This window comes from Orcinus orca, chromosome X (genome assembly GCF_937001465.1).
Source record: "Orcinus orca chromosome X, mOrcOrc1.1, whole genome shotgun sequence".
Lineage (NCBI taxonomy): Eukaryota > Metazoa > Chordata > Mammalia > Artiodactyla > Delphinidae > Orcinus > Orcinus orca.
This window is the reverse complement of record NC_064580.1, coordinates 116,157,803-116,170,977: the sequence shown is the minus strand read 5'-3', so window position 1 is coordinate 116,170,977 and position 13,175 is coordinate 116,157,803. Positions and strand designations below refer to the sequence as shown.

The 13,175-nt window shown below is 42.8% G+C and overlaps 1 protein-coding gene across 1 annotated transcript; it reads right to left on the bottom strand.

Moving 5' to 3' along the window:
- Window positions 1–346: 346 nt before the first annotated feature.
- CCDC160 (coiled-coil domain containing 160) lies at window positions 347–8,815 on the bottom strand. Its single transcript, XM_004286914.4, is given in 4 exon segments — window positions 347–599; window positions 601–1,382; window positions 7,409–7,466; window positions 8,581–8,815. Coding segments are annotated over 2 exon segments (999 nt in total). The 5' UTR covers window positions 1,359–1,382; window positions 7,409–7,466; window positions 8,581–8,815; the 3' UTR covers window positions 347–358.
- Between the last annotated feature and the right edge of the window lie 4,360 nt (window positions 8,816–13,175).

Sequence of the window (13,175 nt, the reverse complement as noted above, 5' to 3'; positions counted from 1 at the left end):
TTATTGTTAGTATGAATGAACACAGATGGAAGAATATTCACGTGTCAAGGACACATTGCTCACAAGATCACAAAACGTCTGTTGATCCGTATTCATCAATGATTTGGTGAATCACTACATGTCTTTGAGTAATATATATATATATATATATATATGTAAAGAGATTTCTAAAACTTCATTTCTATTTGGACTCTGGCAATAAATTCATTAGAAAGAGAAAGCAGAAGCTTTGAAGTTAGCATCTACACCTTTCACAGATATCTTGATTCACCAAACATGAAAATCACATCCCATCACACATGTTTTAAGTTGTACACAAAGAAAGCACAAGAAACACTGATTTGGCTCAATCATTTGCCTAATGAAAGGCTTTTTTTATTTTTTTATTTAAAAAAAAATCCCCCATAAAGCTGTCAGGGGTACCTGATGACGTTACAGAAGCAAAGTGTTTTCTAAGCAGCTCCAGGGCTCTGTTGTTTCTTGCTCGTATGGTCTTCTCCACTCTCAGTTCGTTCTTGATGGCACTGAGCTCCCCGTGTATCTTCTCCATTTCTAATTCATAATACAATTTCACTTCTTCCTTTAGTAGTGCATTTCCACCCTGTTTGCTGCTTTAACTTCCTAACGGCTTCTTTTAAATCCTTGTTCTCAAGGCTCAACTTGTGGATGACCTCTTTGGCTTGCTGGAGCTCTTCTGTTAAGTTTTTAACATTTGTTGCTTTTTCAGAGAGGTCATTTCTTAAAGCTTGAAGTTCCCAGTCTTTCTTGGAAGTTTCCATCCCTGCTTCTTGAAAATTTAGGGGTTTTGAGGAGACTTCTTTTTTGCAGTTCAAAAGTTCTTTTTCCGCATTTTCGAATTCCTCTTCTATTTTTCTGCATTGCATGTTAAGCGCTTCCAGCTCTTCGTTCAAAAGATTCAGGCGAAGTTTTGGAGACAGTTCTTCGGTGAATTTCTTCTTCTTGTCTTTTCGTGGTGGAGCTGATAATTCCTCTGTACCCCAGCTAAGAGGCTCTTCTGCACCATTAAAGCTTTCTTCAGCTGCAATGTCTAAATTAGATGATTCACAGGAGGCAGAATTTGTGTCTGCCTCATTCTTTGAAATGTTTATCTTTCGCTCTCTTAAATTTGGTTCGTGTTCATTTTCATTTGGTTGAGAAATAACTTCTTTCCTTTTAAATTTATTCTCTTCTTGAAACTTTCTACGAGACAAATTAAAAATCCCTTCCATTCTCTTGGCCTTACCTAAAGTCATTTGTTCAGAAGAGGATTCAAGCTGAGAAGCCTCATCTAGAATATCCTGTGCACTATAAAAAGGAGCAAACATGTTCTCCTTCCAGTGTTTTCTTCTAGCATCCATTTCTTCAGGCACCTCTTCCAATTCCTGAAAAACAAAATTTAAAATCAAGGCACATATTTACACTGGCAGCCGGGGTAGTGGAAAGAACTAAGAATCCTGGCTCAGGGGTGAAAGAACCTAAATATTTGAGGGCTGGCACTCCCTCTGACTCACTGAGTGACTTGGGCCTCAGTTCCCTCATTTATAAATGGAAAGGGCTAAACTAGCTAAGTTCTACAGACCTTTCCAGCTTTAGAATTCTCTGATCCTATGAAATAGAACCAATAAATGGACACACTTGGCTATTTCTTGTAGAGAAAATAATTCTATGAGAAAGCAGCATGAAAACAACTGCTTTAAAACAGTAAAAGTGATTTTAAATTAATAGGTTAATATTGATAAGTTAAATCTGTGCTTCCAATGTGCCTGGTTTTTTCTTCTAGTTCTTTTCGGTTGGACTACTGTTTATTCATTCCTTAAAGTGACTAAAACATCAGTGCTTAATGCAATGTGAGCTGCTTTGGGTAAAGTATACCATGCAGACTTCCTTATGACTAACGCTGCCAAACGCCCTTCTGTCTTGACCTGTAAATTCCTGCTATTCCAGCCTTGGGCTTTGCTTTTAGGCAAGACTCTGCCAAGCGTACAGAATTCTATCCGTTTTGACAGCAATTTCATGATGAGAACCGAATGTCAACAATTGAAAATATTAATGCCACCAAATGGGTTTTTCTCGAGATACTGATTCCAAATATAGCTTTTAGGTGAAAACTTAGCATACTAAATCACAGCTAACTTTCTAAATTTACAAAAATTAGAGGATACTTATTTTGTTTCAAGGAGTCTTTCCTATTCAAAGACAGTCCATAACATAGAGCTTTCCTAAAACACAGAAACGTTTGATCAGTAACTACTTTTGAGAGAAGGGAGAAAGAAGGACCCAAGCAACATGCTGAAGGGCCACTGGCATCTGAAGCCACCAAACTGGCAACTGCAGTTACCGCCAAAGGGTGGGAAGAAGGAGGGGGTCACTTTATTCATCTTATACATTAATTTGCTGTAATATAGTTGGAAGATTACCACCGAGAAAAATCAAAGTATGCCTGCATCTATTTTTCCCGTGAACACAAATGTAATTTTATCTTGGTAACAAAAAATGGCAGTTGTGTTTATTTTTTGATTAATATTTTCTTTAATATTATTAAAGATTATAAATGTAATATTATATTAAAATATTATAATATTTAATAGTTGTAATATTTCATATTATATAAAGATGCTAATAGTAGTGCATGTTATCTGTAGAATTTTGGCAAATACAGAAAATCACACATACAAGAAAAAACCAAAAGAAATCTTCCTCATAATCCTGTGGCCCTGAGATAACCACTTTTTAATATATTATTTCTTGATAATTTTCTTTTTAACGAGTATAGTTTAAATTCTAACAAATTGTTCTTACTACAGACAATGAGAGAATAAACTCGATACCTACATGCCTGACACCTTCCCCCCAAAAGAAGAGGGAAGGGACTCACTCTATACCCAAGGATACATCTCCACTGACAACTATTTGGCTTTGAGGAAAGGAAAAGGTACAAATGTGCAGTGAAGGTGTTAAAATGATTGGTTCAAAAGCCATAACCCAAGCTTTAAGTTTAGTCAATCAGACCACAGTAGTAAGCCAAGACTTGAAATTCCTGGTATGTATTTGCCATTGGAGCATCCTCTCCTTTCTCCTGAAATAGTCTGTTCCGACTTTATTATTCTGTTAGTCACCATCCAGAAGCATCGATGATCTATCTGTCCTTAAAGAGGAAGATGACCATAATCCCATTTGCTCTCCTCTCTAGAAATATGAATGCAAATGCTGGGAATTATTACAGGGATCATAAAGGAAAGGAACAGAGGAAAGAGAAAAGATGGCAATACTAATTGCCAGTCACATTTTTATTTATTTATTTATTTAATTTATTTTTGGCTGCATTGGGTCTTCGTTGCTGTGCATGGGCTTTCTCTAGTTGTGGTGAGCAGGGGCTACTCTTCGTTGTGGTGCGCGGGCTTCTCATTGCGGTGGCTTCTCTTGCTGTGGAGCACAGGCTCTGGGCACGCGGGCTTCAGTAGTTGTGGCACGCGGGCTCAGTAGTTATGGCTCACGGGCTCTAGAGCGCAGGCTCAGTAGTTGTGGTGCACAGGCTTAGTTGCTCTGCGGTATGTGGGATCATCCCGGACCAGGGCTCGAACCCGTGTCCTCTGCATTGGCAGGCGGATTCTTAAGCACTGCACCACCAGGGAAGCCCAGTCACATTTTTTAGCAGTCAAATTTTTACCAGACAACTCTGTAAAAGTTTTAAAATGCTTCTAATCAGGTAGCAATGGGAGAGAGATTACTATTCTTCCTACCTAATTCTGGATGAAAGGTGTTGGTGAGATTGATCAGGAAAGCGGTATGCAGAGGGGCAAGGTGAGACCACTTTATACATGAAGCTAGCAATAATGACAAATCTGAGATAGAGGTCTGGGTATAGAGAAAGGTTAAAATAGAAAGCTCTTTTCATTAATGATTTTGCACCTTGAAAAAGTGACTTCTATCTCCAACCCTCCCATAAATCTCTGGCTAAAAACATATATATATATATTTTTCCAGCATCACCACATTTCTTTCCTGGCCTCTGTATAATTTCTTGATACAGCCCATGCTTTTTCACAGAACTGGGAAGAGTCCATTTATTTTATAACTGAGGCTCAGAGAAGTTAAGTGACTTGTCCAAGTCCACACAGCCTATAGTGGTAAAACTGAGACCCTGTCTCCCAGATCCGTGCCTATTCCAAAATTCCTCTTTATTCTTCTGTTAGGTTTCATTCCACAAATTGAAAGAAAACAACCCACTATTTTCAGAGCTTAGGTATTTTTAAAGGGCCACAAAAGGAGAGAGGAAAAATGAAGGGGGGAGGGTAAGGAGACTTGCATGTCACATATCAAAGGCCAGAAAGAGAAAGGCCTGAAAAGCCTTTTGGAATTTCCCTCCCATAGCTTACACAGGGCAGGGTCAAGGGGTCTCTGAGCTGCTTCTTTCTTTCTCTCTCCCTCTCTTTCTCTCTCTCCTTTCCTCCCCTTTCCCTTTCCCCCTTCCCTCCTTCCTTTCTTTCTTTTTTTTTTTCTCTTTCATTGGCAAGATATCCTTTAAGGGCTTGTTCCCAAATCTAGTCACAGAGTATGGCAAAGCCCAGAGTGCGGGTAAAAGGTGCCAGGCTCATTTTCTCTTCACAGATTGCGTTGTTTGTTTTTCACGCAGAACAAGTATGACATTAGCATTCTCTGGCAAAGGCAAGAAATATGCTTTAAGACAATGATACTCCTTCCTCTACCCTGGCGTGGCAGCCATTTTGCTTTCAATAAACTTGATTAGGTAATTTGTCGCAGCATAAGGCAAATCAAACCAGAGCCATTATTGAAAGTATAAGCATGCCTTTTTAGTGGGTCATTTATTATTACAAGTGCCTACCCAACGCTATATTGGATGTTGAAGGACTGAAGGGTAGGTGAAGGAGGTCCAAGAGAAATGAAAAATTTAAAGAAACGAAAACACAGGAAAACAATATAAAGTCATATGACAAAAACAACATTAGTGGTCCTCTAAGCCAGTGATCCCCCAGAAGTCCTTGGGACTGCACTGTTAAGGCATGGTTGTCCATTATACGGCTACATCTGTTCATTTGTCTCTGACATGAACTGATAATGGACACCTGACGGTTCTAGTTAGTGTCTCCCTGAAAACATCACCATTCATCCTCTGGTGACTTACTTTTGCAGTGGCAAACTAGTAGGGCATTTTGGTGGAGTAAGGAAATTTCTTGACTCATGGAAATGGTTTCTACTCACCTAAAGAATTTGGGAGCCACTGATAAACTGAAAATGGATTTATAATGTAATATCATATAATGTAATTGTTGAAAGCTAAGCAAAGAGTGATCACTTATTATGGATCTTTAGGTAAACTGTTTCATAAAAATCTTGGGTGAATGCATATATGTCTTCAAAAAGTTCCAGAAAGTAATACACTGTTTATTGTGAAAGGAGAAACCCACAAAACCATCCAGTTTTCATCTTCAAGGTGTGGGGCCCTGGGAAATATGCTCATATTAAGATGGATAAGCGATCAAATATGTGAAATCTAATTATTTATGTTCTAAAATATTTATACTTTAAACCACATGCTTTAGGGAAATTTGATGACATAAAAATCAAAGATCTCTTTTCTTTCTTGCCTTATCTCATTTACATTAGATTTGATTTCAAAATTTCAGGACCATCTCTTTTGCATAAATCTTGATCTGTCTGCAAAATGCAATTATTCTTCCAAGCAGGGGTAGGCAGGGACTGGGAAACCTCCAGAGGCTTTTTCCCACCTCACAAGAGTGCTTCATCCCAAACTTTGTAAATTGGGAGTGATGTTTAGCAAAGGTCGTCTCCAACCTGTGATGGGGCAGTAAGGGGAAGACAAAAGGCCCTTCTTAGCCCAGGCAACGTTTTCCCATTATTCTTGGATGGTTTGGTTCTCTCAACCCTCAGAAAAACTGCTTGGCCAAGACAGGAAAAAAAACGTCTGTTTCAAAGAAAGTCACTGGCCTTGCTTCTTTGCTCAATTGTCCAATCTGTTCTCACATAAAAGCAGTAGTTCTCAACTTATTTTTCTGCTTCCACTGTTCCCAGGCACAAAACACAGCCATCATTATCCCCTCTCCTTGCTCCAGAAGATGCTGACCTGCTCCCTTTAGGGGAGCTTCTCCATTCCCCAGCCTTTCCAAAATCATTGGTTTACAGAAACTATTAAATACAAAAATGAGGACTGCCCAAAGCTGTCTGAAGGAAGGTGGGTAAACATGTTCTACCATGCAAAATTGTGGGGAAGGAAAAGAAAGTTCTTGAGAAAGGAATTAAGTGTGGACTACGGTAAAAAAAAAAAAAAAAAAGACTGAAGGAGTCAGATATCTTGGCTCCCACACTTTAGAACTATGTGAAAACTTACATTTTGTGAACCTCAGTTTCTTCAGATATAATATAGGGACAATATACCTATTTCCAGGTAGTTAGGAGAAATTATTGAAAATGAAAATGGAAGCAATTTTAAAGTATACTATACACCATGGGTTTTGTTCTTTTTTAGATTTTCCTTACCCTCCCTCGGAACATAAACCAGTCAAACAACCCAACCCTTCTCCAAAGATATGTGCTTCAAAGTTGCCAGCCTGAAGTCATCAGACCTCAGAAAAAGTCAGTTTGAAAAAAAAAAAAGGAAGTACTATTAAGGTAAGTAGGAGGGAACCTAAACTTGAATCTTACATTAATTCGACCTGCATCTTCATGGAAGAATTAGCCCTAAATCCTGTAAATTGTTGACATCTGCAAATTTCCAAAGCTAAATTGATTCTAAGCAGAAGAGTTGTAGTCTTTTCTACATCCGAAGAGATTTGCATTTTTTATCACCAATTGCTTTACCATGAACTTTCCAAATGTCCCAGTGTTTTTCAGAGCCACCAATAATATCTTAGAAATATTACAACTGGGGTATCAGTTTGAAGATTATCAAGGATGACTCCGCACTCTGAGTTTTTCTTGTGCTTCTGCAGCATTTCACACATAGTTTCATTTTACCAATACGCTGTGATCTCCTGGCATCTTATTCATGGTTGTATCCCTGCTGTTGCCTGACACATAGTGGCCCTCAATAAATATTTGTTGAATGAATGACCCTTAATATTCTTCCTGAAAATCCTACAGTGTTTTGATTCTAATTGAGTTTCTGTAAGTACTTATAACTTCTCTTTTGGCTTATAAGGTTTTGGGGGGTGACATTTTAGGGAAAGGGCTTTTATTTTTCCCTTAAAGTTTATTTGGCTTACCTAAAGTCTTCAGGACACTTTTCTTTTGTATTTTCACGAGGCTTTTTTGATAGTGTAGTGACAGTGCAGACTAATGGTCTAGTTAAAAGATTGAAGATTTACACTGGGTGAGGCTCTGTGCTTCTAAACCTCCATAACCAGCTATCAGCCAGCAAAACGGTACTTACAATTCCTGACGTCCAAGGTCTTCTATCTGATGCCACTGTCCTCCTTCTCCAGATTGAACTGAAAAAGAAAATATATTACATATAAAATATATTTTATATATTTTGGTTAATATATAATTAACCAAAATGCCCAAATCTGTGTTCATATGAGATGTAGCTTAAAATTACAAGTGATAGCCTTAATGTTGTTCAGCTTACCTCAAATGCGATGTCAGACACTTTGAAGCAAGTTTTCTTTTGAACTTGTCAACCCAATTTCCCCACTATCACATCACTAAGTCTTCCTTCCCCAAGCAATGCAAATACCAGATGGGACAAGAATCATGGTGGCATCTTATTCAACACGGTACCTCCTCGCCTTTAGCAATTATTGAACAAATGAGCTACCACTGGTGGCCACAGCGGCATGCTTGTTAGTAAGCAGCAGGCCAAGAGCCGCGTTAGCAGAGGCTGGAGCCGAGGCATTGCCTCCCTCCCCCAGAGTCTAGTTATTTTGAAAAATCATTAAAAAGGGACGTGATCCCGGTTTTTGCCTTAATCTTTCATGGTCCTCACATAGGAGCCAAGCGGACAAATTGTCTTCTCTATTGTTTGGCCGATATTGAGAGTGAAGCAAAGTACCATTGAAAACCGGGCCCTGTGCACGGTTCTTACCCCCAATTCTTTATTATTAGTGTGGAATAATTCCTTCTAGGAGAAAAGATACGAAGTCGCCTTAATTCCAAAAGGCCAAGTACTTTATTAGCATGGAAGTCACTTTCTTGCTATAAAGCTGCATCTAAGCAGGCATAGTTTGGGGGTTTTCTCTGTAAATGGTTAACTAAACTCCTGCCACCGCTGCTTCCAGTGGAGACGAGGTGGCTAGGGTCAGGGTGCTGCCCGGGCCGCCACCGCAGGTGACACCTCCCACCTCTCCAGTCCCTACCCTCTGCTGGCGGGCCGTGAGAAAGAGGGCAGGGGCGAGGCCTGACCCCACTCCTCCTTCCACACCCCGAGTCCCACACCCTGTCCCCTTCCCTCCCAAACGCCCGCCAGTTCCCGGCCGGGACCCTAAAGGGTGAAGAAACCCGCAGTGGGCATCGAGGCGGGGAGCGCGCTGCCTCCGCCCGGGTCACCCAGGGAGGGCGAGGGGCTAGCCTGGGGAGCCCCGGCCGGGCCGGGCGCAGACATACCTGGCGGCGTGGGTGGGGTCCGGTGGGCCCTGGCCCCTCTTCCCTGAAGACGACCACCAGCGGCGGGCGGCTGCCCTCGGTTCGGCGCTGGCCAACGCTACCCCTCCGGACCGGCCCCGGGCAGAACCTCTGCAGTGCAGGGCCAGCGCGGGCCGTGCCGTTGCCTGGCAACCGGCCAGCCCGATTTAAAGGGACCCGCGCGCCGCTGCCCAGAGCGCCGGGCCGGGCGCTGCCTGGCGATCGTCACAGCCCGCGCGAGCACTGAGCATGCCCGGTGGGGCGGGCGCCGCGGCGGCTTCTGCCTGCACGAAAGCCGAGCTCGAAGATCAAGACAGCTGAGTCAGGGCGGGAAGGGTCGAGAAACTGCGAGGCAGCCCCACCCATGGTGGGCTTATTACGGAGGGTCTGGGTGACTCACAATCCACCTGGACACTGCGATTGTGGGGGAGGAGGGAGTGACACAGGGCTAATCCATAGGCCTGCAGTTTAGTAACGTGACATGGAGGACGGTTAGCTCCGGAAGGTAGCCTGGATTTGGTTCAGGGTCCTTGACAACATGGGAATTGCACCCCGCCCCCCGCCCGTCCGCACAATGGTCTGGCCAGAATTTCTGCCTCTGATCGACTTTCTAAGGGCGTGTGTCAGGAGAGCATGTCCCCCGCTCGTGCCCCTATGGGAGACTGGGCTTGTACCCCGGGTAGCCCACGGTTTCCTCATGCATCACTCAGGAATTTCTCTAAACCACTCTTGCACCTATTTGACTTTAAAACCTACTGCAGGCAACTAGTCCTACACTACCGGCAGTGTAAAGTGGTTTCCTTTGATCAGTCCCCAAATTACTCTGTTCCAGCTTCAAAGGTTGCTCACAACTTCCAGGATTTGGTTGGGGGTACAAAGCCACGTCCTTCATTTCAGTCCTTCCTACTATTTTGTTAAATAAATAAGCGACCTTCTCAGACTTTGATTAGCCTGGTTTCCCAATGATTATTCTTCCATCATCAAATTGGCCACACACACTGACAACACACCTTGGCTATAGTCTAACGGGGACCCAGCCTGGGCTTGACCTAAAGATGGCCCTCACAAAGATTGTAGGGCCTGAAACAGAGAGGGTCTGGAGTGTCCAAAATAGTAATCATAGTGACTTTTAGGAAAGCTGGTATTTTCTAGGAAGCATGAAGGTGAAAGGAAACACTGGCTCTGGAATCTCAGGTGAAAGGAGGTTTATGCACATCTAAAAAGCGGCAGTCTAATTTTTCAAGACCTAGCAAGGGAGTGACTTAGAAACAAGAGCAGGATACATTTCAAAACTTCAAAACTTCTTGGGAACCGGATCTAACAGGTGTTTGGTGGCTGGCAAGGTTGCATTCAGGTGCCTGGAGGCCTGGTTCTCAGTCTCCTTTTCCTCCTTAGAGAACCAGTGTCAACAAAGATTGGAGGAAGGAAGAGGCCTAATGTCAACATGGATTTTGTTATGGACCCCATCAGAATTAGTCTGTGGGATTCTGACAAAACTACTTTCCTCGACATTAAGTCTCTAAATTGCCTTGCATTTATCATGTCTATTTTAATTCTTTTAAAAGGGTTACACTTATTTTTGCTTGATGTAAGATGCCTTATTAATGTAATAAAGGAATCTTTCCTAATTGCTCTGTGCCTCAGTTTCCCTGTTTGTACAATAGGAGTAATAATTGAACCTAACTCATAGGAATGTTGTGAGGATTGAGTGAGTTAATATTTTTAAAACCCTTAGAGTAGGGACTTCCCTGGTGGCGCAGTGGTTAAGAATCCGCCTGCCAATGCAGGGGACATGGGTTCGAGCCCTGGTCCCGGAACATCCCGTATGCCACGGAGCAACTAAGCCCGGGCGCTATAAGTACTGAGCCTGTGCTCTATAGCCAGGAGCCACAACTACTGAGACAGTGTGCCACAACTACTGAAGCCCGTGCACTCTATGGCCCATGCTCCGCAACGAGAGAAGCCACCACGATGAGAAGGCCGCACACCGCAACGAAGAGTAGCCCCTGCTCGCCGCAACTAGAGAAAGCCCGCATGCAGCAACGAAGACCCAACGCAGCCCAAACAAGCAAACAAAAAACCTTAGAGTAATGCCTGACACATAGCAAACCCTATATAAATGTTTCTATTACCGTTAGTGTTAGTATTACCTTGTCTTATACATTCATTAACCCTCCTAAAATATAAATATAAACACACTGATGGAGGGTAATTCCACAGAGGTCCAGTGGTTAGGACTCTGCGCTTCCACTGTGGGGGGCCCAGGTTCAATCCTAGGTTGGGGGACGAAGTTCCCACAGCCAAAAAGAAAAGCAAAAACGCACTGATGGTGACAACTCAGGTGATGGTGATAATTGTGCTCTGGGAAGTGGAGTCCAAGGTCTTGAGATTTAGAATTCCAAAGCTTTATTTTCGGTAGAGTCCCAGACTCCCATCAGGCAAGCCCACTCCACTTCCACATCCCTGAAAAAATGCACAAAGGGTTACTTTGGTCTTGCATAATAAATTACATTCTATTTTTAAATATGGTGGGTCACTCCTTCATGTACTCAAGTATCAAATGGCAGAGAGTAAACAACAGTGAGGACAGAGAGTTTTGTTATTCCAAGCTACTGCACACTTGGAGATAGGTTTTCAAAAATGGAAGACAGAAAACAGTTTACTACCCTCTGGGACCTTTATCAATACCAAAGCAACAAGGCACTTGATAATAATAGAATCATACGCTCATACAATGGAACCCAAGCTTCTTGTTTTACCAAGTAGGATATTGAGACCCAGGCAAGTAATGTGATTTACCCTTTGATCACACAGCAAAATAAGCTTCTTTTTGATTTCCCTGGCAAACGATCCCTGCTTGAGTAGCCTCAAGCCTGGGATATTTGGGACAATGAGAAAATACACATTTATAGGTATATGTGTCATGTTGATAAATATTTTTTCTATAAATTTATTTATTTTTGGCTGTGTTGGGTCTTTGTTGCTGTGTGCCGGCTTTCTCCAGTTGCAGCAAGCAGGGGCTACTCTTCATCGCGGTGCACGGGCTTCTCATTGCGGTGGCTTCTCTTGTTGTGGAGCATGGGCTCTAGGCACGCAGGCTTCAGTAGTCGTGGCACGTGGGCTCAGTAGTTGTGGCTCGCAGGCTCAGTAGTTGTGGTGCGTGGGCTTCAGTAGTTGTGGCTCGCGGGCTCTAGAGCAAGGCTCAGTAGTTGTGGCGCACGGGCTTAGTTGCTCCGCAGCATGTGGAATCTTCCTGGACCAGGGCTCGAACCCGTGCCCCCTGCATTGGCAGGCAGATTCTTAACAACTGCACCACCAGGGAAGCCCTCATGTTGATAAATATTTAAATTATTCATGCAGATAAGAATAACTAACATTTCTCACACTTCACATCCGGTACATCAGAATATTCTGTTGGCTGTACCTTCATAATGTATTCAGAATCTGATGGCTTCTCACTGTCTCTACTATCACCACTCTGATCCTGGCCCCTGTCATCTCTTGACTGGACTATGAAAACTAGCCTCCTAACTGCTTCTACCCTTGCCCTATATTAGTTTCCTAGGGCTGCTGTATCAAAGTATCACAAACCAGGGGTGGGGGCTTAAAACAATAGACACTTATTCTCTCACAGTTCTAGAAGCTAGAAGTCTGAAATCAAGGTGTCATCAGGGTTGATTCCTTCTGGAGCCTCTGAGGGACAATCTGTCTCTCCTAACTTCTGGGGGTTGCCAGCAATCTGTGGCCTTCCCTGGCTTGTAGACACATCACTCCAATCTCTGCCTCTGTCTTCTCATGGTGTTCTCCCTATGTGACTGTATGTCTTCACAGAGCTATTTTCCCTCTGTGGGTGTCTGTGCCCAAATTCCCCTCCTCTTATAAGGACATTTGTTACTGGAATTAGGGCCCACTTTAATCCAATATGACCTCATCTTAACTTGATTCCATCTGCAAAAACCCTATTTCTAACAAGAGCACATTCATAGGTACAGGGGCGGGGAAGGACTTGAGCGTATCTTTTGGGGGGGACACAATTCAACCCACAACCCCCCACCATCTATTCTCCACACAGATCCAGAGAGACTGTTATAAACTATTAAGTCAGACCATGTTACCAATCTGCTCAAAAGCCTTACAAAGGCTCTCAATTTGACTTGCAGTAAAAAACAAAATCCTTATAACAGCCTACAAGGCCCCACAGGATTTGCATGGAGAATTCCTGTACCCTCTTTTTCACCCCTCCCCATACAATACCTCTTTGAACTCCTCTCCTGCCACCTTGTCCCTTGATGACTCTACTCCATCAGTACTGGCTGCCTTGCTGTTCCTAGAACACCCAGGCACCCTCCTACCATAAGGGACTTAGCTACCTGTTCCCTCTCCTTGAATGCTCTTTGAAAGGTACATGATATCCACATATCTTAATTCCTTACCTTCCTCAAGTCTTTGTTCAAATCTTAGCTTCTCTGTGAGGCCTACCCCTACCCTTCTATTTAATCTTGTCAACTTTCAACCTCTCCAGCATTCCCACTGCTCCTTATCCTTACTCTACTTTTTAAAAACATAGCACTTATCAT